Source organism: Cheilinus undulatus, linkage group 7 (assembly GCF_018320785.1).
Source record: "Cheilinus undulatus linkage group 7, ASM1832078v1, whole genome shotgun sequence".
Taxonomy (NCBI): Eukaryota; Metazoa; Chordata; class Actinopteri; order Labriformes; family Labridae; genus Cheilinus; species Cheilinus undulatus.
Window position 1 is genome coordinate 11960602 of NC_054871.1, and position 26137 is coordinate 11986738.

At 39.3% G+C, this 26137-nt stretch overlaps 1 protein-coding gene across 1 annotated transcript in view; it reads right to left on the reverse strand.

Annotated features, from left to right (window-relative positions):
• The window catches only part of LOC121512469 (collagen alpha-1(XXIV) chain), a 117867-nt gene extending 92018 nt beyond the window's left edge, over positions 1-25849 (reverse strand). The window contains exons 1-4 of the mRNA XM_041791750.1: positions 25383-25849; positions 12176-12246; positions 8072-9468; positions 439-492 (exon numbers count right to left, since the gene is read on the reverse strand). Coding sequence (XP_041647684.1) covers positions 439-492; positions 8072-9468; positions 12176-12246; positions 25383-25435 — 1575 coding nt within the window. The 5' untranslated portion in view covers positions 25436-25849. The remainder of the gene's footprint in view (positions 1-438; positions 493-8071; positions 9469-12175; positions 12247-25382) is intronic.
• Between the last annotated feature and the right edge of the window lie 288 nt (positions 25850-26137).

The window sequence follows — 26137 nt, forward strand, 5'->3', positions numbered from 1 at the left end:
TGACTTCAGTGAGAGCATAAGTGCTGTTGATTGGCAAGGCTTTGAGAGCCAGTAAAACCTAAATGTCTTCCTAATGACTTAGGGATCAAATTTAAAGAAAAGCCAACATTTTTATTGTACATCTAACTATAGCATCACTTTTTGCACGCAGTTTGCTTTATCCCCTCTGTATTCTGAAACTTTGTTCAACCTTGAGGTGTTTTTGACAGACATTCAGGTCTTAGATTCTAACTGCAAACTAGTAGACTTTTCTGTACAAATAAGTTTTCTTATGTATGGTATGAAAAAATAGAAATATGTTTTGGTTGAAAATACAACACACGTTATTCTTTCCTACAATTATATACAATAATGTGTCAAAAATGTGCATTATAAGCAATGATATCAACTTTACATCACGCCTGCCTGTGTACAGTTGCCTTTGCAAAAATCACTCACCCGAGGGCCTCTTTTTCCTGGGGGACCGGGTAAACCAAGGGGACCAGGAGGACCCTAAATCAGAGAGACAGAGGGATGGGGAGAGAGAGAGGGGGATATTGTAGAGAGGGAATTAAGAGGAAAAGAAAGTGAGAGACAGGCTACATTAATATCAAGCAATAATATACAGTTCACTGTCCGGCCCACTACAATGATGAGTATGTGCTACATTTAGGCTATGTAAGAGCTATGAAGAATAAAGAGAGAGGCCATGTTTTCTACTAAAAGCTAAAAATCACTGACCTCTGAACAGAAGGTTAAAGGGACATTTTTGTGATAAGAATGAATGAATACAGCCTTTGGATTAATATCAACCCTTATCAAGGAAAACACTGCATGAAAGATTATGGAATAACTATATACCATACTCCAGAATGCAATGATTAAAAGCACACCAAAGCTAACATCAATATTGTTTACTAAAAAAATATTTCAAAAGGCATTTATGCCCTATCTTACCTGTATAAAGATATTTTTATTACCAAATGTTTAGGTCTTCTAGTTATGACAATAAAACACAAGACTTTAAAACAGGCAGTCATATGCATCTACTCAAAGTAAGAATGGGCAGTAATACGGTAATACCATGTACCTGGGTATTAAAAATAGCCACTGTATTGCTTTAAATACCATCATTAAGGCGGTGCTGCATAATGGGTGAACATCTATAATAAATTCCTATAGAATATGTGTCCTTTCCCACCAGCAACACCACTGAATATATGTGAAGATGACTTAAACCGATGACAGAACTCCTTTAAATGGTGTCAGGCTAATCTGGCAAACAAACACGTGCATATTGGCGTATTCACACTCCTGGCCTAGCACAGCTCTTGCACCGTGCTCTGAACTTCTCTTAAGTCAAACTGACAATCCTCAACCACTGGTTGTCATGTGATCCACAGCAATGTGAGTCTGAAAACACTTTCTGGTTGTAGATCAGTGGGAAATTAAAAGGTTTATTAATATTCACAGGTTTTGCGTCCTTTTATAAGCTTCCCATGAGAACACACGGACATGACTCGCCATCAAAGCATAATGCGGAAATAACTTTTTAGTCCAATTTTTATCTGTTTAAAAGCGCTCTGAACATTACTCAACATTTTCAGATCCTACATGGTAACAGTTGATCATTATTTCTCATAACACCTCGGGGAAGAAGCGAGGGAGGAGACAGTACACAGCACATACGTGTAGTCAAAGTAAGCACAAGTTTATTTTGAAAAGGACTTCATTCAATCTTTTACTAATAAATCTAACTTTCATAAATTGTGAAATACTCGATCTTTTACAGTGTATGGAAAGTCCTGACATGTTTTCTGTGTTATGTTTACTATTGCTGATTATAAAATGATTATTTTCCTCGTTAAGGGTGAAGCAAACCCACACAAAACTCACCAATCTTGCATGCAGCCAAATGCCAAAACTCTGCAGTCTAGTCCACCATTCAGGCTCACAGCTGTGATTAGATTAGTCCGTTATCTGTGCTTATGAACAATGGACCAGTTTTTGACAAGTTCATGACATGAGAGCGTCTCTAGACCTTATTCAAGAAACTCCTGTGTGATCATGGGGGGAACAAGCTTGTTTTAAGGCAGGAACATTTTAACTCTTCCCTCTAAATCCTGGCTTTTCAACAACACTGGGGTCATGACTTTAGCAACTTGTTGTGTTACTGCCCCCGTTATCTCAGCATCATCCTGCGTCATATTTTAACGATAATCGTGTGAGTTCGACCTCTTCCTTTTTAAAGCTGAACCACTGCCAGATGACAGATCCAGCGCTGTTTCACGTCACTGATACAAAAACATGTATGTGCGGAGGAGAGTTTTCTGGATGGGCAGGGGAGTGAGCTCTCTGCTGTGAGATGCGTTCATGGACACTGAATGTACACTGATGGCTCAAAACTTCCACATAATTTATACTCGATGTTCACAATATAGCCATTTTTAGAGCTGTAACAATTCATCGATGTATATTGATATATTGATTGGTTGATTGATGATCCATCAGATCGATGGAAAGTCAAAACATTGATCTAAATTGATGCTTCAAGCTACGCTTTTATTTTTAAATTCCCCCTGCACGCCTGTTGACAATTTCGGAGCGGAAACTGTTAGTTAGCTTGCAGCTTACTAAGTAGCAGCAGTGGTTGCGGCTGAGGGAAAGAGGATATCCTCTCCTCTCACGGCTGTGTGGATATATTTCAGACAGATGCTACTGCACGACAGATCTCTCCCTTTAGTTAGGCGACTACATCTATGTCTTTATCTGTATATAACGGCTGTATGAGATTGTTCACGGATAAAAACACCACTCGTTATGGCTGAGGTAGCGCAAGTGCTGTCTGCAGCAGCCCCCAGATACACAGAGAGGAAAAAGTCAGCTGCTGCATGTCTCCTTTGATACACTGATTTTACATCGCCGTCTCACGTTAGATTTATAACAAAAATACAAGCTGTCCAAACTTAACGTGGTTCAAGCAGGACAGCTGTTCTCTGTATACCCCCCACTCCCTCACTTTTGTTAGGAAGCTCCACATCACAGTAACGTCTTTTATAATAAAACTTGCTGTAGTATCATGTCTAACCTTTCCATTTATTAAAATCAAGGTTCCCATAAAAAGAAAAATGATAAAGAATCATTATATAACATCATATACCACATATTTTACCTCATTTAAATCTCATAAGGTGAATAAACTACAAAAATGAACTATGTGCTACATTAATAGGCCCCTGTGTAAAGTTTGAATGGCTGATATAGAGCAAAAAATATCTGCTGAAGTCCACATGTGTGTTAATAAGTTTAAGGAACACAGGCCAAACATTTTGGTCATTATTATAAAGGGTTGCAGAAACAGTCCATATTGGTGCTTTAGAGTGATCTGGGGATACGATGAAACAAAATGTTTGGTACTGAAAATGTTTGCTGTTTTAAATCAATATGTGTTAACACAAATGTGCATAGTTGTGTTCCTAATTTAAAGGTAATCAGGGGTAATCAGGTCTTTGTTGTTTTTGTTAAAGAGATATTTTTTATTAATGATGTAATTGTAATGTAATAATGTAATCAATAATGTCATTGTAGAAACTCTTTTTTTCTGTATCTGTGTGAAATTTTTGCATAAAATCACCTGATATCAATCGTAAGCCCCTATATCGAATCGAATCGAAATCGTATCACGGAAGAGTTTGTGATATCGGAAAACATCATATCATTGTCCAAAATATCGATATTGTATCGGTAAGAAACTGGTGATTAACACTTCTAGTCCTTTTATACAGTGTGCGTGGCAAAAGCCACGATACATCGAGCATACTCGATATATCACCCAGCCCTCCTCTGTCCTAATTTTTCTCATTTTACTTAAGTTTAAAAACAATACTTCAACTATAAATCACTTCTATCCTGTACAAATTGCCTCATAAACATTGTTTTTTTAGAGTCGTAGCATATTGTCAAAGGTTTGAATGAAGCACCTGTAGAGAGATGTGCTTGGCTCGCTATGACTCTGTGTGCATGCCGGCAAGCTCTTATATAATGTGGTTTTTAAACACCTGGCAGTAATACCATATACCCTGGTAAAATTTGGGGAGGGTATGGCAGTATTAAAAAGTGAACACTGCCCAATCCTGACTCAAAGGACATAAAAACAAACTGCAAACAGGATAGAGTAGGGCCTCTAAAAAGAGAGACCAGCAGAGTTCCCTAAAATATGTAAAACAATCATAGCTGGAAGCGAGTTTAACTAACTTAAAGAATAAAAAAATGATTCTGATAGTAACTTATTTTTTTAAATTATTCTGTAGTTCTTTTTTTATAAGTGAACTAATTATCATTAATACACAGACTGCCTAGCAATCCTCACCACTGGATTATATTTAAGAGCTGGAAGGAAATCCCCCTCTTGTGAAGAAAGCTATTTAGTCTGCGGGCTTTTTTACAGCTCCCTACAGCAAGACCCCCACCCCAACACCAAAAAATCCCACTTTGACACAAATCAATCAAACAAAGAGATAATTAACAAATAGAAATATTTGGTATTTTATGTACCACTCAAAAATAACGCTTCAACAATGTCATGAGCATTCTTAGTCTCTGTCCTTACAGAGGAGATTCACACAGAGGGAGATATGAATAAAGAAGCAGCTGTTTGTTCCTCCAGACACCCACACACAGATACATGGAAACTGTGAGCACACAACCGCCTTCCCCACAACAACAGGGCCTAAAGAAGATGAGGCATTCATGGACTAGAATGATAATATTCAAGAGCTTTATCTATGCTGCCAAGACAAGGGTCAAACCTTTCCCTGTGGAGTAAATTCAAGAAGTCAAATTCAAGCACTGTTGAACAGGGGAATGAGTCATCTTCTTGAGTTGTTGGGTTGTGTAACATTAGCTTGAGCTGCAGCACAATCCCACATGTATTGTGACCTAGTGAATAAGTAGGCCGTCTGCTCTAGTATGCTTAATAACAGACCATGCAACTGAGACATTACCAAGAGTGGAAATGTATTATGGAGGTGATGACTGACTCACAGCTACACTTCCTTCCACCTTTCTTTTGAAGTCAAGACTACTCTGTTGTCAACTCTGCCATATGCAGGATGCATAGAGGATCAAAATAGGGCTTCTCTCTGAAACAGATGTGGGCTCTGAAGATTAGATCCAATCATTTAAGATAAACTTTAAAATCCCTGTCATACAAACACATAATGATACATTCCACAACAGCAGCAATTCCATGTGGCAATTTTCCACGTTTTAACTGCTTCTAGCAGCAGCAACAAACTGAAACACAGCACAACTCACGGCAATCCTACAATACCTGTTCTTCAATATCAATAATGGACGCAGGCACAAATGAATGTTTAGAGTGGTTAAGCTTGGTCAAATGGAGAATATGGGAAAAAAGAGAAACAACCACAAATGTTATCATTGTGAAACTAAGAACAGGTGGAAGGTATAAATTACTAGATACAGATCAAGAATACAAACTTAGTGTTCAGACTAGGCATGCTCACAAGAAATCAATATGGCAATAATACTATCACTTGCATCCTGCCCAAATGTAGCCCTAAACCATAAATGCAGCAATGGCAGTTTTTAAGTGCACATCCCCTATGATGCAGTTCACAAAAAAAGGCAACAGGGGGCAGCAGAAGCCAAACTGCATGATGCAGAGCACACTTCAGCCCAAAACAAATGAACATGGAAAAGAAAGTCTACTGCTAGCAAGACTGAAAGAAAAGATACTGGATTAGCCCAGATTCTTCAATCACCAGAAGTCAGGAGATGTCTATTGTCATGCAAGCTACACAAAAAACATGGTAAAATACAGAAGTGACACTGATCTTCATCCAAACATGGAAGGACACCAGCTTAATTAGCACTTAGCAACAACAGCCAGGCTCATTGGCACCAGGCAAGTTGGTGCCATCATATCCTGCACTGAATAATGCTGTCTGTCTGTTCTTACAAATACAAGTGGCTTACAGTAAAGTGAAACCAGAATATGATTGTATATAAAGTACAAAAAACAACAGTAAAAGAGACAGCAGAGAGGGCCAATTCAGTAAAAAAAAAAAAAAAAAAAAAAAGATAAAAAATACCGTGCATGATTAATAGCTCAGTGATTATGAATTGAATATTTAAATTTACTTGTAGGATCTCTGAGGATCTGAAGTGTTTTAAAAAGTAGAGTCCTTGTCTTTGCCATTGTTCTCTACAATATAGAATAGCCACTGTAGTCCATTCTGTGTACAACATATTAATTAGAACATGTTTATTATCCCAAATCAATGTTTATTGTGAACTGTATCATATCATGGCTTATGTATGAGACCCTTCAAAAAGCTCTTCTGCTGTGGGGATAGGGAGGTGGGGTTATTATTTTACTCATATAGCATCTTAGACAGAGAACATAAAAGGATAAAGAAAGACAAATATTCAAATGATCAGCAAATAAAGCTGTACTCATTGTTTGACAGGTGAGGATCGCTCAAAGTTGTGTATGAATGGAATTTGTATATACTGGTGTATCTTATCAATATCACTGTAGATCTATGTTTTGACTTTCCATTGATTTGGTTGGATCTTTGACTAGCCAACTAATGTATGAATCTAGGTCAATGGATCATTACACCCCTTGTTGTTAATAACAGAGTATCAAAACCTCTTAAAGGGCCAAAAGTCTTTTAAAATAGTGGCACAAGAAGAATTAATTGGAGGAGCAGATGGCTTAATGATGAGCTCGCGCCCCATGTACACAGGCAGCCCAGCTCTATGATTTCCGTGTTAATGGCCAATAAAAATGGAATCTACTATATAACGTGGAAAGCGCAGAAATTGAATGAATTTGACTGAAATGCTGTGATTTTTAGGAAGAGGAACGTATATCTGAGGAATATGTTCCAGGGATCACTAAAGCGTGGCACAACTTGTGCCTCACTTCACAAACACTCAACCCGCCCCCCCAAACAATACAAAGCATGTCAAAGCAGCCACACGAAACACCGGCAAACATTTGAGTTATTTAACCTCACCGCACCAGAGAGTTATGGAGAGAGGTGTGTGTCCGTGCACGAGGCACACCACTGAAGTCACAACTTGAAGACCTACTCAACCCTTGGAGGCTTCAAACTCAAGATTTTATGAAGTCCCGTAGTCTAAATGATGTTACATTCGAGTATCTATCAGCTAAATAATTCCTCCCGTAAATACTGTAGTACCTTTGGTTGCTTAACGTGCCAAAACGTGTCTGCATTAACATAGAAAAACAAGCAGTATAAATAAGTAAAACATATCAAAATATGAACATAAGATATTGACCTTAATATGAAATTACAATTATATATAAATAAAAATTAATTGAATGTTCTTTATGTTTTTGAGATATAAAACAAATAACTAAACCCATGAACAAAACAAGCACATGGCACTTGGTCCAGTAATGGTCTTTGCTGGTTAAGCTGTGCTGCATGTGAAGCTCTACGGGGTTTTTTATGGCTAAAGTTATACTATGGAAACTTGAAGATGTGTTCAAATATCTGACATCATTGCATAAACTCCTAATTTCAAACAGATCAGATAAGAAGATTTGCCACCTCACACAAATGGAAACACAAGCAATACCTGCGGATCTATAGAGGCCTGTTCAGAGGCAAAGATATTCTGACAGCCTGCTTACGTCATAAAGCTGGATGGACAGCTAATTTTTCTTGCCAAGGTATACCTCCAACCTAGAGATGTGTTTCTCCCAAACATGAGAGCATAAGTAGCTGGCAGTGTTTCAGGGAGAGAATGGCGTGTTATTTTAACAACTTGTAGATACATGAAAAACGAGCAGTGCTTGGACATGCCATGTTCTTTAAATTACTATACTACCTTGCCAAAACATTTTTCATATATTCCTGAGTGTATGTAACAAAGCCAAAAGTCTAGGATTCAAATAGCTGCCATAAATTAGATATGATTGATTTGTTTGATATTTTCCTCATGATCATGTACAGTAATGTGCTGACTTGTGTCTCAACTGTTCCATAAACATTTAAAGCTCTGCTTGTCATTCATAAATTCAGTCACTTACCGGAGGACCTGGCTCTCCTTTGGGGCCACGAAAACCATCTTCATAGTCATAGAAGAAGTCTGGGTCCTCATATCCATAATCATATCCTCCCAAGTCTACATCGTCATAGCTGCCATCCAGATTGTGATGTTCTGAGATGTCCACCTGATTCTCCCGGTACAAAGTTGTTCCATTGGCTCTTGGATAAGTCTCCAGGAGCTGATGTGTTTTTTGGGGCACCAAATAAGGCTCTCCAGAGCTGATGATGGAGTTGTTCCTGAGTCCTTCCTTCACTAAACTCTGCCTGACTGGAGAAACCAAGTCTGGTAGAGTAGTCCCTGGAGTCTGAAGGCTCCCAGAGCTGCTGTCTTCCTCTGTGCTGTTTTCAGAGTAATCACTATCCCCCTGTCGGCTTCTCCCTTTTGTCGGTTTATTTCTGAAAGTGGTGACAGTGGCGATAGTTGTGCTGTATGTGAGATCCAGATCTGCTCCCCTATTAGAGGTGCTTAGGGTGGGGTTGTAAGGCTGAAATGCGGGTGTGGTAGAGTGGGCAATGGAATCCAATGTAGATATGTGGCTCTGGTCCTCCAAATGAGATTGCAGTGATGGGCTCTGAGTTGAAAACTGTTTGACGGAACTACCTGGGGACAGTCTGAAAGCTGTTGTGGCTTTTTTAGGGGTATGGGTAGCCACTACTTCAACAGGGGACTTTGTCAGTGGGTCTAAAGGAGGGTCATTTGCCTCAATTTCCAAACCAGAATTTGGCAAAGGCAACCGGTAAGTGTCGGCCAGCCGGCACTGTGTTTTAAGGTAGTTACAGTAGTGGGCGGCAGCTTGAGCTGAAGGATAAATATCTAATTGGCAGATACGACCATAGAATGGTGCTGCTTTGGAGTTCATTCTACCCAGAGTAAAGACACCCCCAGATTCCCCTAGTGTCAAAAATCTCCCTAGGGTCTGCTCTCTCTGCTGCACTGCCCCACAATCCGCAAAAAATGACACTGAGCGTGCACGAACACCAACTGCAAAAGGGTGCTGATGCCCATCCTGCCAGTTGTACGTGAAATAGATGGGGGCGTTTTCCGCAGTGTAAACCACCACTCTGTGTGGCAGCAGCTGAATGCCAAAACGCAGCCTGTCTCTTCCATCTTTGACACTAAAAAGAAAAGCATTGTTTGCTCTCCAGGAGCTTAGGCTAACCACAACAGAAAACTCCTCCCAAGTTTCGGGCGGGAACAAACCGCCTGCTGGAGCCTCATAGAGGGAGTTTGAGTCGAGTAATACCCCATATCCAGAGACAGGAATATTCAAAGGTGAGGGAACTGTAGTGTAAGCAGTCCAGGGTGGGCTTGTCCTCTTGTCTAGATTGTCTGTCCTGCTTTGAGGTGTAAGCCCCAGTTGAGAGAGGACATCTACTCCTAAAAGAAAGAGGAGACAATAGTAAGGATCACAAGATTTTCCACTGTGAGGCTTTGACAAAATATCGTAAAGAAAAATAGGTCCTGGTCCCAGTGAGGAGTGAGGGAAACTTAGAGTCAGTAGAGAAGTGCTTTGAACCGAAATAAGTCATCCAAGAAATCATCCTGGATTTGGTTTTGCATGGCTTTAAGCCCTACTTCTCAGGGAGGCAGCCTATCTATGTGTGCTGATCTCAGCATGCACTGAAATGTCCTTGACATTCTCAGCCTGAGGTAATGTCAGCCCAGATTCCAATAAACCTGTCTTATATGTGAAGACAAGCTGCTCTTGCACTCTGTGAGCATTCCTCCTCCCCCATTATGATGGATTGATCGTGCTTTGAGTGGATTTATCAACAAGAGATATGGAGAGAGAAGGTAATGCATATAGGGAAGACAATGGACCCTTGAGGCACATTCACCATACTAAGGTCAGAAGAAAATGCATACACACTCTGAGATGTGAGTACATTTATGTAAAGATGTATCACGAGCTCAGCCTTAAATTAAATTTCTATACCATGTGGTATTTCTGGCACCAGCCCAGTACTATGACATTTTTTAAGAAACAATATATCCACTTAGAAAGAGGGTTGCATTATAATTTCAAGCAAATCAGAGCTTTCTAAGGATTATTTTGACAGCATTCTTTCTAGCTGACTAAGGCAAGCTCTTTCAAGGAAATCATAGCCAAAAGAATATGTATGAAACTAATTTGCTCTGACTCAAAAAAAGCTACACGAAAGACAGCCCCTCTGCTATCTATTATCCACTATTTGCCTCTGGTCTCTCCACCTTTGACTTCTCTTAACCCAGTTTCTTTTATTGAAAAACAAAACAGACCATTGTCACCTTATCCTTAGTATCTGGCAGGCAAGGCATGACTGTCAATGCCTGTTAAAAATCTAACAGTTCTCTTCAATGTGACTGTTTGTTAAACCTTCTCAGAGTGCTGTACTTTGCATGTACAAATTACTTCATAGTATGCTTACATGGGACATGTTAGGGGCCTTCTTTGCTTGACTAATGATGTGAGCACTAGAAGAATAAGAAGATGGGTAAAAAGACAGTAAGACAGGGGCTATTTAAACTCGTTCAGGGTGCTTACTGTAGTCTGGGGTGCAAGAGCAGACATGTTGCAGAAGGTAAAACATGGAAAGAAAAGCTAAGGCTGTGTCCGAAATCACTCCCTATTCACTCTATAGTGCACTTTAGAGTGAAAACGCCACTTTGAAGTGGTGTCCGAATCCTGAGTGAGCATTGTTATACAACATATAGTGCACTCATACTTTCCCACAATGCAATTTGAACAGTAGTGAACAACTGATGCTCACTAGCCTAGCAGTATTTACCATCATGCATCGCAGTTGCTGCTCTCAAACATGACAGACAAATGAGAGGAGCACAGGAACACTTTTAAAAACTTTAATACTTTTTTGTTGTTTTTAACCAAATCTGTAAGAAAATGTTAAGGATTTAAAACGGAGTAACTCTGAGGATTACAAGACATGAGACCTTTATCTTTATGCAAAAAATACGTGATAACACACAAAAAAATGTAGACTATTTTCCCAGTGAAGACACAAGCTTTTTTTATCTATCAGTATTTTTATTTTTTTGTGAAAATACGTTACGTTTGATATCTGTTTTCAGTGGAATTCCACTGTTGATTTTGATCCTCAGCCATTGCCCTGGAAACTACAAGACGTTGTTGCTAAATGTTTTAATTGTGAGACGGCGACGACGTCATTTCCTGCGGCCGGAGTAGTGTCAGAAATCATTTTTGTGTTTTGCAGTTGAGTCCACTATATAGTCCACTATATGCTGCTCACTATATACTGGATAGAGAGTAGGGAATGAGTGAGTGGTTTTGTACACAGCCTAAGTCTTGTTTGCAGCCATGTCCACACGTACGCTTGCTCAATACATGCTAAAAGATAATTTCAAAAAAGGACCCTTTAATTTAAAGTCTAAGTGTTTTGAACTTTGGATTCTGGCCTCATCATGTTATCAAGTAGTGATGCAAAGTATTACAATGGAGGCTGGGCAATCAATTGAAATTTTGACTAAAATTGCAATATGTCCTACTTCAATTTTCAAATTAAAGAAGTTGCAATATTTCTTTGACCTAAAATGTGTAAAAAAAAAAAAAACTTGCATTTTTTTTTGCAACAGCAGAGATGTAATGCTCTATGTACCATGCAAACATTGAACCATGATTTTTTTTCTAGAATAGTTTGCAAAAACTCCTACTTTTTCTATTTTTGTAAGCTTTTTTCTTAAAATGACAATGACATAAAAATGACCATTACCTTCAACACAACAGTTAACACTGCATCTGCAATATGAGTAAAAACAATGCATTTTTCTTCTTTTTTTGGTGTACAGCCCTAGTTGTCAGATGATTGTTTAGAAGGCTGTAAGTAACAAATCAAAAAATTTACTACTGTAATTTAAGTAGATAAATATATTTATTTCATACATTACAGTGGGAAGGGCTCCATAGATCATATTTTTCTGTTAAAGTACTTTTTCCTTTTTTTTTCTGATAATTGATTCAAATCTAGCATTCTCTCTTTATAGAACTAAATATCTATACCACTGGATCTCAATAAAGAGAGGCAGGTCTTTTTGAAGAGTGTAATCTGTTAAGAGGTTTGTAGTTTACCTCGAGCTAGGTAGTCTTCTTCTGCAGATAGTGCTGCTGAGCATACTGACAGGAGCAGGATAAAGTTCCACCTAGAGGGACACAGAAGCATGTAATGGATTAGCTCATTTAAACAGAGACATTTTCATGCAGGATATGTGAAAGATCCAGTCAGTGATGGTGTCGATGTGATTTAGAAAAAAACTCACTTAGGCATGTAAGTCATAAGTTACGATATGATATGATATGATAAGACGAACCTTTAATGATCCCCCATTTGGAGAATTTGGTTATCACAACTGCTCACAGTAGATGGCAAGAGTAATTATCAATACATCACAAGGTTTAAAAAAAGTGTTTCTATAAAACTTGAAAACAGAAGACAAATATAGCAATAGCATCAATAGTTTTTACATAATAAAATGTGTACATCTTTGCTCATGGAAGGACCAAGACCAGAATCTAACAGAAGATAAGTCACTTTTGGTATTAAGCGTTAACTACACAGTAACTATAAGAATGGGTCTTTGTATCAACATTTAGAAAGTTGGCAGAATAACACTAATGTTTTGGTAGCATGTCTTCAAAGTGAGTGAATCATTACAATTGATGAAAAATAGTTATGTTTGAAAAGTCTAGTATAGTCAAAGGATTAATCTTGGAACACATGCCATTTGATACAGCAGGGGTATACTGTAATATAAGGAAAACAGACTATCTGGCAGTAATCAATAAGCCATCACAGCAGCAGACACAACGCAGGTGTATGTAATTAATGGCGTGACTAATTAACAATGTAAATGTGTCCGAGAGTCATACCATTGACACAGTACACGCACACACATAGTCCTTGTATCAGAAAAACGACGAACAAAAGCAGACGTTATGTTGTTACTGATTGGCAAAGTGTCTACAAATTCTTGTTGGCAAACGCTATATGAAAAAGTTTAGAAGCTCTGCCAGTTTGCGCAGGTATATTCCTAATGCAAGGCATGGAAGTTGACAAAAGCAGCTATCATACGGTTAAAAGGAGGACATTCTTTCTGGCAGTGGCCAATAAGCCGTCACAGAAGTTTAAACAACAGGTGTATGTAATCAATGGCATGGCTGATTAACAATGTAAATGTGTCAGTCACAGCACTGATACAGCAGGCATGCACAATGCAGTTATTTTAACAACGACAAATGAAAAGTAGATGTATCGTTACCTCTTAGCAAAATATCTACCAATACTTGTTGGCAAATACACCCGTGTGATAAAGCTTTGAAACTGTGCCAGTTTAAGCAAGTAAATTTCTTAAATCTGAAAGCCATGGCTGTCGACTTTTAGGTGGTTTAGTAAGCCGTACGGGGAAAAGCTCATGCCACTTATGCAACAACGTCAGCGTCTTCAACTGCCACTACGTAAACGGTTGTCCTACAACGGTCAAACATTGACCGATGGAAGTTTTACGCTATCTAGTTGAAACGCTTACAAACCTTGAGTTGCTATAAATGTGAAAATAAATTGTGTCGACCCTCTCACGACCGATATGAAAGGGAAAGCTTTATGTAAAACATATACCTTGCCGTCATATACCTTTTCAAATGACGTTTGCTTACCAAGTAAGATAAGCTAATTGATATATGACGTTAGCGACGGCTATTTCTCCTCTCCTTTCCAAGGCAAAGAAATCTGGTTAAAAGTATTATTGCTTATTACTATTTCTAATCGTGAAGGGTCTCACTTTGGTGGCAAATGCGCCTGTTGGCTTCCCTTGCCACCCGATGCTACCGGCGAAATCACCGCCTTTCCTGCGTTTACTCCAACCGCCGACTTCCAACAGTCCGGCCGCTTCTGTGCGTTATTTTACACTGCATTCAGGTGTCGATGACATAATCGGGAAAACACAATTTTCCACTGCCGTATTGCAAACTAAATTTAGTTATTTGTAAATCTCGACGTTGTCAATTCAGGTCAATCATATTTAATTCTAAAATACAGAAGAAAAAAATCATTTTTAAGGTTTCATATTAGGCATATTTAACACAACTAAAACGGAAACAACTACTAATATAGGAAATCCGCGCTTATGTGGAGCACATAAATGCATTTCAATGCTAAAAGGGTTATTGTCCACTGCATGATTACTTACGAGTTCTTGTGACTTTTATTATTTACAATAACGAAAAAGTCAACTCTGGACCGAAATAAGCATAAACATTTAAAAACAGAAACCCAGGATCCTTTAAAAATAAACCCACTTCCTATGTTTTCCAAAGCATACTAGTATGACATTTTTATGTCTTAAAATATAGTCATGCAGGGAGCATTTTTGTGTCATATTTTATTGTTTCCAGAAAATGATGAATTTTGCCTAGAAGGCACATTTGGCCAAGAATAATTTAATGCTGTTTATGCAAGCACTTGTCATTTGGGTTTGGCCTGCAAAGAAGGAAAAAAAAGATTTAGAGAAACAAGTACTTTGATTTCATGATGATCTTTCCTGTAAAGAGCACTTTGCCTGATAGTTTGATTCCCAATGCTCTTCAAAAGGCTTGTAAATTCTGCATTTATATAAGCATGAGATGATTATCAGCTTGTATGTTGTGATAAGGCACAAATAGCATGTGCATGATAGCAGTACTGTTGCTTATTTGTAATATAAAACATCACTACAGGACAAATAAAAGCACAGAATCTTGAGTGTGGGAACTTAAATAAATTCATCAGTTTATATATTCTGCTAATATAATAAGATTTCATTTCAAGTAGCACTACTCTCCAAATGAAATACAAAAACGATGATATCTGTACTGTAAGAGATTCATGGGGCTCTAATATAATCCTTTGACCCTCACTGACCCCACCTCTAGGTGGCACTGCCCACCATGGAGGAAGACAAACAGCATGTACTCTTTGCAGTCAGTTAAAGGCCAAAGAAATGGGATCTGCATTGCTTCATTCAGATTGGATTTTTTATGTGAAGATTCTATTAGTACCAGATTAAATTTGCAAAACCACAGTCTGAAAATGGCTGTTTTTTCAGCAAGCATAACATTTGCTTCTAATAAATAATAGTCCTAGTAGATCACTGTTTAACCCTACAAGTTTAATCTATATCAGTTTTAAGGAGACATTTTTGATTGGTGTCAACAAAACTACAGCAAAATGACAGAGCAGGTTATCATATTTTTTAGTTGATTTCTCTAGTTGGAATACAAAATACATGCAAACATGTTAGAGTTTTTCTTGTTTGGATTTTCACTGATGTAAGACAAATGAAACTGCCAAACCTGAGCTGTTAAACAGATTGATAGATACTTGTAAATGTTGAAAAGTTTGCACCCAAATTGAAATATTATCACTTTGGCTTTTTTTCCGACAGTTACAGTAGTCATGTCATTCTGCCTCCAACTTTAACCTGCAACATACTTTACAGAGCATTTATCATGTAGAGCTTCAAAGCCAACTCTGCACCTTTGAACCAAATCAATCACCTGGACAGGTCGGCACACAGTAACAGCTGCTGACACAACGCGAAGTGGCTTCTAGTGGGATGATTTTTGACACAGTGTGATGGTGCAAAAAGACTCCAGGAGACAGTAGTCCTGCTATGTTAATATGCAGTTATGTAATACTGCCAGAAAGAGCACTATCAATCACAGGCTGCTGTCACACCTTAAGCCTTCAGGGATTATGAGAGTGTGATGAGACTGTCTTCCTAACATCTCTCCTCCATGGCCTCTGAGGACCAGATTAACCCAGCACACAGGCTACTGCTGCTCATGTGGTCCTGTTTGATGGAACGACATGGACAGTCAGGCACGTCTGTTTTCCCGGAGGGCTCTTTAGCAAGAGAAAGACAACGAGAAAGTGAAGTAGAGTGAAAGAAAAAGATTGACTCTAAGCAGAAACACTATGAGCACTTTCTGTCACCTGTTCCCCATCGAGAGAGTGGTGCGACATTCCTGAGGTGGGAACACAGACAAATCCCTGGAGTAGGAAAAGAAATACAGAATAGCACAAGAGGGAGGAAGACAAGATTATAATGATTCGTCTGTTGAAAGAGGATAAAGCTGACATTTAAAAAGCAAGAGGAATGGCTGGTTCTGTTTAAAAATTGGCAGGGTTTAAAAGTAGACCAGAAAAAGAAGAAAAACTAAATATAACACTTAACATTCCCCTTTACGAGTGTCGAGTGAAGCCATCTGATGCTGATTCGGACAACTTTTCTGCATGTCTGTCACCCAGTCTCCCCATTGAGGCTATTTTAAGGCATCTCTGAGACTCAGGTCACTGCTATAGTGCATCTACAATGACAAAAAACAAGGGCTGAATGTTTTCTAGCACCTTAAATACACCAGTTGGATACTTTTTGTTTACCTTAAGACCTTTAAAAGAACTATATCTGGTGTATATGCTACATGCAATGCCACTAGTGTCCAAGTTTCTTTATTAAATCCTGTGGTAAATCCCAGACTAAGTGACAGCGCACTGACATGCTCCTCAGTCCTTGCAGTTAATGGAAAAGACTGCCCAAAGCAAGACAAAGCTCCCCAAACACTGCTCTGTTGACTAAGGGAAATACCACTATGTGAGGAGTGGGTGTCATGTCAGGACTATAAATAATCACAACTTTAAAACTCCCCTCTGCAATGAATCATTCCTGCAGGAACAGATCTCACAGTTCTCCTCCTCGAAATTAGCTTGGATCCCTAACAATGGGTCATTCAAGTGAAGAGAGGGCTGAGAGGCAAATGGAGAGCTGTCCATTTGGTTTGGCAAATAGGAGCAAACTCACTTAGTTCTGTTTACAATCCTCATAAGGAAAGGGAAACTATTTTCTCAGGGTCATCATTGATGTCAGTCAGGGGGCCACTTTGTGAGCAGCGACAACCCCACTTTTCTGTTTTCCATGTCTCATTTTGCAGGCCTGTCACCAAATCCAATAGCGACAAAGCTGTTAATCTACCCAAACAAGTCTGAAATGTTCAACTTTAGATAGACTAAAGAAAGCAGAAGAGGAAGAAATTCCTGGTAATTGTTATGGGTTATAAATTACATCATCTATCAGTATCAACTTTTCTCTAACCTGATGCAAGATTGTAAAACTTTTCCTTACACAGACACATTTTGCATAGCATGTGTTCTAAGATGATACAATCTGAGTCATTTTAATGATCAATAGTATCAAATAGTTCCAAAGCATTAAAGAAACTTGAAATCTTGAGTCATTATTTTATCAAAATCTCCTTGAGTGAAGAAATAGAGCTGCACTGCTTAAACAGCACTAATACACTGGCGGCATTGGATGCATTTTTGCCATAAAGGCAGTCTGCAGAAATTTGACGGCCATTTTTGGTGTCTAAATACAAGAAACGTCCCAGTATTTGATCGACTAAGACTTTTACTTTTCTTGGCATGATATTAAAACAGTTATGGAAATTAATTGATCTCTACTAGTACCATAACTAAGTTCACAATTTTGGTACAATAGCACAGATTTAGCTCAGATGGTATAGTAAGAGCCCCATGCACAGAGGTTAGAGCCCTGTTGCTCTAGTTGTGGGTTTGACTCCCCAACCCCGATGCAGTTTGATGAACCTCATTTTCCCTATTCTCTCTCCCCACATATCCTCTCTCTTTACACTCGATGATTTTTGAACCGTAACAGAATATAAAAACAGGACTTAAGTATACTTTCATCTTTAATAAAAATCAAGAATCCTTCAAACTTGAGGTGGCTTGATGGTCAGAAAGAAGGTTTTTGGTCAAAATCCTGGTCAGACAAGGCCTTCCAGTGTGGAGTTTGCATGATTTCCTGTTGCATGCCCGGGTTCTTCCCACAGTCAAAGACATGCTCCTTTGACTGCTTGGTGACTCAAAATTGCCTGCAAATGTGAGTGTGAGCACAGCTGCTCGTTTGTCTTCATATGTCAGCCCTGTGATTGACTGGCAACTAGTCCGGAATATACCCCTTCTCCCACCCAATGATAGCAGGGATAGGCTCCAGCCCCAGAATGGGATAAGTGGTACAGATAATGGATGGATAAATGGATCTTCCAAATGCTCATTCTTGATTGCTGCAACAAGGGGCACCTGGCCTCAGTGCTTAAAAGCCTAGAGGGGCCCAGATAGCCTAGCGGTTAGGTTCGAGGCGCTTGCGGCTCCTTTTCCACGTCCCTCCCCAAACTCTCATCCCTGTTTCTGACTCTGTCCTCTGCCCTCCTCTCTAAAATAAAGGCGTAAAAAGCCTCAAAAATATATCTTTAAAAAAAAAACAGCGCTTGGAGTGGAGACTACTACGATTTACCTCTCTGGCAGGGCTTTGTGTTTCAGCATGTTTTGTTACTGTAGTTCCTTTTTTATCTTTGTTCTGGTTTCATTTTTTTTCTATTGATAATAAACTTGATTTTTTAATTTTGGAAAGTGTTAATGTGAAGTTATTGGATCAATTTGCAGTAAGATGTTCACACCACAGAGCCAATTTATGCCAAGGCTTAACACATGGGGGCTCGTCTGGGATCAGTCCATCTAAGGTTCCTGGAGTTAAAGCTATTAATCATTTAGAGGTAAGCTTATCATTTGTTACAAATTTGTATTGTGTGTTGTAGCTAAGTTGTGTAGTCCTTTTAAACATGAGGGTAATCCCCTCACGGATTACCAGGTTCAGCTGTGGCAAACAGATTTCAAGACCACACACCTGCCATATGTAGTACTGACTTCACAGATGAGATCTTACAGAAACTGATGTGATCAAAAGTGACTTCAGAAGAAAAACAAGGATGATCAATGCCATCAGCAGGCTGCAGTGAAAAACAAAGACCGGGGTAAAATGTCAGTGAGGCAGCCCAACCTGGGATTGTAAATATCAGACTTGTCTGATATTAACATATTTACTACTCCAGCTCAGGAAGGCTTCAACTTGATCAAAAGTGTAAAGAAATCATATTAACACCAGACATTAGAGGATTATTTGGGAAAATAATTGGCTGTGACAGGCCAAGGGGTAGATCAGGGGAAGATTAAAATTGTCTGGTGTGCAGCCAGCCTTAGGTGTCCTATCAAATAAAGGCATAAAAGCCCAAAAAAACAATCTCTTAAATTCAAAATTCTGGTGCTGTGACATACACTGAAAGGGACTCTGGTTTCTAAGGACATGCTGACCCACATAAACAAGCCCAATGGCAGTCACTGACCTAATCCATGACAATGAGGAGTCTGTTTCTGCTTTCAGACTATTCTTAACAGCAGATTCAACACTGCAGAAGTACTCCACATAGAGTAATTATTCAGAAAATTGAGGTTTATAGAGCTTGACCTTTGCGCATTTGTCTAACCTCCACTGTTATATGCTCCATTTGTCAAAGTGTGGCTCAGCTGAGACCCAGTTTTAAATGAAGTGGAGTTCAAAACAGAAGGAAAGTCATAACTTCTATAAATAATTGGCAGTTTATGTGGGCTCTAAACAGAAGTCAGTCTGCCAAAAGTCATCTCCAAACTGTGAGGGGAAATTTATCAGATGTGAAAAGAATGTATCTGTTATATATTCAGTAGGTCACTCATTTTAAAACCTTCCAAAACATCCACATACACAGTCATTATTGGTTCTGTCAATGGAAACATCTGAGTTTTTTGCTAATCAGGTGTTCTGTTTCTGCATGCTTTGCTTCTCCATCTCACCCAAAACATTCCTGGACGTGAACAAGTAGCTGATCCACAGCCAATATCTGCTCCTACAGCACTGGCTCTGTTTCAGCTTTAGCACCTGTGTCCTCGTTATAATTACTTCATTATGGAAGCGCTAAGTGTCTCCCCTTGCGTCTAAATGGCCATCAGCAAAAAATTAGCAGGTCAACAAGTTTCCAGCTTTCAATTGCCTACTTGATGCTCCTCTGTGGCCAAGCGTGAAATTGCCCTCCGCTGTGATACATTTCCAAACTACCCCAGGCAGATAATGAATAAAAATATGACTCTAAATATCAGATCAGTATGTCACATCCCAGTGCTTCTTCTTTGTCAAAGAGCCAAGCACGGTGCATGTTTGTGATCCCTGAGGAGGGTGACTGGAGTCAAGAGGTCACTGCAGACCAGAGTAAAGATTGACTTAGTCCACAAGACAGCGAGCAGACAAAGGGCTGTGAGTAAACTTCCGCAGGTCTTTATTGGTTTGCCCTTTTCCTGTTGCAGGAGGACCTGCAGATGTTAGGAGGGTCAGATACACTCACTCACACAGACGGGCCCAAATACCTTCAGCCAGGCACTGGTGTGGAGAAGGTGAGTATACTGCTGCAAGGAGGTGGGCAGAATGTGATCCCAACGTGCATCTTTTCCAAGAAAGATCAAGCATACAGTTGAGTTGAAAGCAATATGTCACCTAAAAACCATGAAATGTTCAGTTTTGTAATAAAGGGCCAAATCCAGGCTAAGGTATTCACTAATCCTACACTTCGCAGTTAAATTCTCAGCTTTCTGTTAAATGAATGATTAGGTCTATACGGTGCAGACTGGCCCTTACCACAGGTTGTAGGATTATCCTCAGACACTGGAAACCAAAAGAAAATGTCATCCCATTTAGTGAGTGGCTGGCAAAAATAACCAAAATAGCTAATTACAAGCAATTAATCTTTAAATTGAACAATAGACTAGACTGGCTAAAAAAGAATTAATGTATGTGAATGTAATGTAAGTCAAGATATCTTTGTGATAAAGGTTCCACAGCCAAATGTGATATGAGATTATGATGAAAGTAAATTCGGAGGAATTTGCCAATATGTGAACAGCTGAGAGGTGATGGACACTGCCAGTGCTTACCCTGTGAATGTTTCTACTAATTTACTAATTTTGGTTAGCATTGTTTTGATTTTTATGTGTGTATTTTAGTTAAATGTTTGGTATATTTTTACTTTTATTTTAGTGTACTATTCAGTTTTGTTTCTCTTATTATTTGTCACTTTTTTATTGCTGTTAATGTTCTAAAGGGCAATAAAAAGTGAATTACAAAAAAATGAATGATTAGGTACCAAAGACAACTTCACTTGTCCTTATGTTTTTAAATTTAACATGCTGCATGGCTGAATATCGAGTAAAAAGAACATAGTACTGGTTTTAAAGTTATATCTCCATCATATACCACTGTAACAAGGTTCAACTGATCTTACAGTAAAGGACTGTACTTTTAAAGTGCTTCTCTGAAAACCTAACAACTGAAAGTGCTCTCTCACTGCATGCCACCTTTGCCTTTTCACACTCTGATGCTATGTAAATCAGTAATTACTCATTTGGAGCAATTGGGGTTCACTGACTTGCCCAATGACACTTTGACATGTAGACCTCAGGAGGTGGGATTGAATTGCCAACCCATCCCTACTGAAAGACGACTTAAGGTTGACCGAAAAGCTGCCATTACTAGTCAAACGAAAAAGTAAAATGTGACGCACTACAAACTGACTCCTTGGCAAGAATACCTGGAAAAAGATAAAAGGCACTATTACAGGCAATTACAGTGAGTGTGATTCCTCTGTACTACATGCACTGTCAACAAGTGCCAGAGAAATGTCTTACATGGAAACCAGTGTCTAGGACGTCTTTGTGGTAGAGTGAGTAATAGAATCCTAAGTCAAGATGAGCCATGTCAGCTTATTGCCAGTCGAATATCCTCCCCGTGTTTTTTGTTTGACCTTAAGAGCAATGCAGAAGTAACAGTGTGACAGTGTCTAAATGCTCTCAGAATGAACTGTCAGTGTCCAGCACGACTTAAAATACAGAATTTCCATGCTTGAAATCCTGTTACTGCACACTGTTCTCCATCAGATGCAGGACTCCAGATGTTTTTGAGCTAGCTTGGCCCTGCTTATCTCATTTTAAGGTTAGGGTTCAAACAATGTTTTTTGTTTTGGAAATGTTTTAACCAAGGCCAAGTGGTCCAAATAGGTTCCTTCCTCTTTGATTCAAACAGACTAGGAAATTCCAACCAGTACAAACCTGGAATAAAGCAGTTTTACTGCATTTTCACATTAGGCATAACTGTTCCATACCATGCCAATGTGTGTTTGCTCCTTCTGTCCCTCTTTCGTGCTGGTTTGCTTTCTGATTTGTGACATAATTCCACGTCTGAGCAGAGCACACTTGTGTATGTATTCTGTCTAATACAGTAGGTGGCAGTGTGCAGCAGTTGGTTTGCAAATGCACAAAAATGAAAAAAGAAGAGACAACCATGGTAACCACTAGAGTCTCAATTCTGATATCCAGGGGTGTAGCACAGGGAGAAAAAGGGGACTTATTACCCCGGCCCATAGTAGGGAGGGGCCCTTGAGAAGCCTGCAATGAAAAGTGTTTTTTAATTTATTTTTTCTTAGTTATTGGTGTCATTATTGAATCAAAAGTGACTCAATGAATCAGTCAACAGACTGAAAATCGTACCTAATAGAGTAAAATGCATCACTGGGGGGCCCTACTCCTCCCTTAAAAATGTCCAAATGGTCTAGTCCAGCACTGCCAAATAATGCAAGTAAATTTAGTTTAACCATAGTGAAATTATTGCTTATAAATGGGGAAATTATTGTAAAAAAATACAACAAAATGCATATTTATTTGTTTAAAAAATTATGCAACATTTATTTCTTGGCTAGCCAGTTAAGGGGGGCCCTGTGTAATATTCTTTCTGGGGGCCCAAAATCCCTAGCTACACCCCTGCTGATACAGTATGAAAAATATGTCCAATACTGCTGAAAATGCAGGTAGGTAGGCATGTTTATGCACTGATCCAATACAGTTTTGTTAAACTTTATGTTTTGCTTCATTTAGCCAGCCATATGTTAACATTATAACCAAAAATCAATTATTCTTGAAAACAGTGGACACACGCACTACCGTTTTAAAGCAACAAAAAAGAACCAAACAAATGAGGAAAAAAGGGACTGACTGCAGCAGCAAAGGGGGTACCAGACGGATCAAGTGTACCCAGATCCAAGACTGAGTTCTTAATGTGAAACCACCCTTAAGATAACAGTCTGCTTTTCCAACACCAGCTGGCTTGGCTACAAGATAAGCTAATGCTAATTGAAGCTTACTAGCTGTCTAAAATCCTTTATTCACTTGAATAAAATCGTAAAAAAACAGACATAATGTGAAACACTATGAAAAAAGTTAGCTGGATATGTTTTTAACTGGTTGGCAAACAATTTGTAAACATTAAATCCATGGGCTTATATGGGTGTTAACTATCAGTCAAAGCTGCAGACTGAACCAAGAATTTGAGGCGACTGCTAATGTTTTGAGTTGGATACAGCCCTATTAGGCTTTACTCATAACTGCAACCCACAGCTGTCATCAAATGCTCATTTAACTAAAGTCATAACATATTCATTCAGAATGAAGTGTTTTATATGACCACCTATGTGGTTTTTCTTTGATTTTCTTTGCTATTTGAAGTTTGATTACTGTGTGGTTTGTCTAATGTGTGCTGCATGAATATTTATTGATTTCTGTTTCTTAAATTCTTGTTTTCCTGGTTTTTCACCCCCAGTGTTATGCACACTGAGCTTGTATGTAATTAAACAGGCTCTAAACTACTTCCAGCTTTTTCTAACTTCATGGAGTACTCTCTTGGTCTCCATTAATGTTCAGCTTACAACAGCAAAATATATCCTATTTTGAAGCACAGGGACGCAACATGGCAGAGTATATTAAACAGCTGCATGACTCTAACTTGATTTCAGATGTAAACTTTGGCCAGATTCCCAGCTGGGCAAAAATTCAGTCTCATTAAGGCACCATGCATTACATTAAACATTGTTATCAGCTATTTCTTCTTCTCCAGCTGACAACTTGTTGCTTGCAGATGATCTGGATCATAAATTCAATACGGGAGCTTCTAGCCAGCCTTCAGAAGACAGCATGCTCCTGCTCAAATGTACAGTATTTGACTGTCTTTAGCAGCCATATAGTCCAATCACTGGCAGCAAAGGAGCAGTGATTCCTGCAACAGTGGGTGATTGTCTGGAGCTCAGGAGCCGGTTAACCACTGATGCATACACACTAACTCTCCCCATGCATTCAAGGGAGGCCACACTTGTTCTCAGTCAACTCAGCTCTCCCATAAGGCTCTCATTTTCACTCTCGAGGACAAAAAAAAGGAGAAAAAAAAGGACCTCTCAGGATTTCAGGTCCACTTTGTTTTCCATCGAGCAAACACTGTCAGCAGTGAACAACAGGAAGCATTGTGAGCTCGGCTCTTTTTAGATCTTATCTGGAAGGGATTCATAATAGAGTACAGACAACTTGGACTCACTTCTGATAGAAGAAAATACATTTCCTGCTAAGTGGCCAACAGAGGCATGCACATTTCTGCAGCTCCACAGTCCCAGCTGAATGTAGCAGGACAACAAAACCTGCATGCAGGATGTCAATAATAAACACATCCATGAGGAATGTTTGGGTTAAAAGGGACTAAATGTGCATATTTCCCATTTAAAGCTAAAAAAAACAGTAAAGAGTGTGATTGAATAGTCAGATTCTGAGAAAGGACTACCTGACAGTAGCTTTTATGCTGCTCATAATACAAAGTAACAATAATTTAAGTGTCATACTGAATGAGCATCACTATTATCAATGGCATTTCTCATTCATCCTCTCTCTATCTACTCAAACATTGATTTCTCTTTGCTTTGTGTGCAAGGATAAACAAAAGGGGTACAGCAGTGAACCAGATGGTATTCAGATTATAATGTTGGAGATTCCAGGCTGCATGTTCATATGGCGAGTTCAAAGCCAAGACCTGTGCACCCACAACTGCTCTGCTGTCAGCTACATTTATCAAGATCAACCAAGGATAAAAAGGAGAGTGCTTTGTGAAAAAGTCAAGAGATAAAACACATGCATCCATGGCAAAGTGAAATTATTATTTGGAATGGTTTGACTGGGAGGCAAAGACCACATGAAAAGTTGTGTGATTTTTCATGCAGAGAAAAGAAAGACAGAAACAGGAGGGTTCCATTAAAACAATTCATAAAATATTAACCAGTGCTCAATGATGCCAGTACACAACTCTAAAGTGCATCTGGTAAATGCAGGGACTTTTTTTAGTCAATTGGCGCCCCTGTCAGGGAAACAAGCCAAAGTGCCAGATAAGAAGTCCCACGCTTCATTGCTGTATGAAAGTTGTAGTGACGCCGTCAATGGCGCATAGTAACCCAACATTTGTATGACCAACTTTTAAAACCATAGGTAACAATGCCCACTTACGTTGCTGCCGCGGAAACGTGTCCACTCCTTGTCCGTTGAGCTCCTAAATGCATTTGTATGCATTTGTCCAGGCAGCAGAGATCTGGGTGAAAACAGAATCACACTCACGAGGATACCTGCACATGGGCTAACTCTTTGGCAGCAGCCAAAGGAAGCGTAAAGTGGACGGAAGAGTTCTGCAAACTCAGAATTTCCTCATGGTATCGCAGTCCGGAGGAGAGATCTCTCCTGCTCGGTCAGGACTGAGCTCCTCGGATCCCCTGCGCTCTGCAGCGCGCAATGATCAGCCTCTCTCTATCCAAAGTGGAGACGCGCAACAGTTGCATAGAAAAAGTTGGACTGTAGAGCGGCTAGTCAGTCTGTGGCAGCTCTGACTCAACTGTGTAAGAGAGATTCACAGAATCTGAGATCGGCTCCTTCTCTCTGAGTGCAAATCCAGCTCGCGCAGCTTTACCTCCAGGCGGTGGTTTCTGCTATGTGCCTTGACTTGCACTGATGCAAGGGGACCCGTATTCACCCCAACACAACTCCTACCAGCTGGTGGTGTTGGGTTTCACCACTTACACGCTCGTGACATCACGCACAGACGCTTGGCTTGTGTTCATCGATGCCCTTTGTCTGCTTTGCCTACTGTATTATTAGCCAAAAAAAAGCTATTATTAGCCCAAGGCTCGGTTGAAGGCATGTCCTAAGTTTAAAACGCAGCATGACTTTGCTTGTTCCGACGCACATGAATAACTCACAGAAAGCTTAAA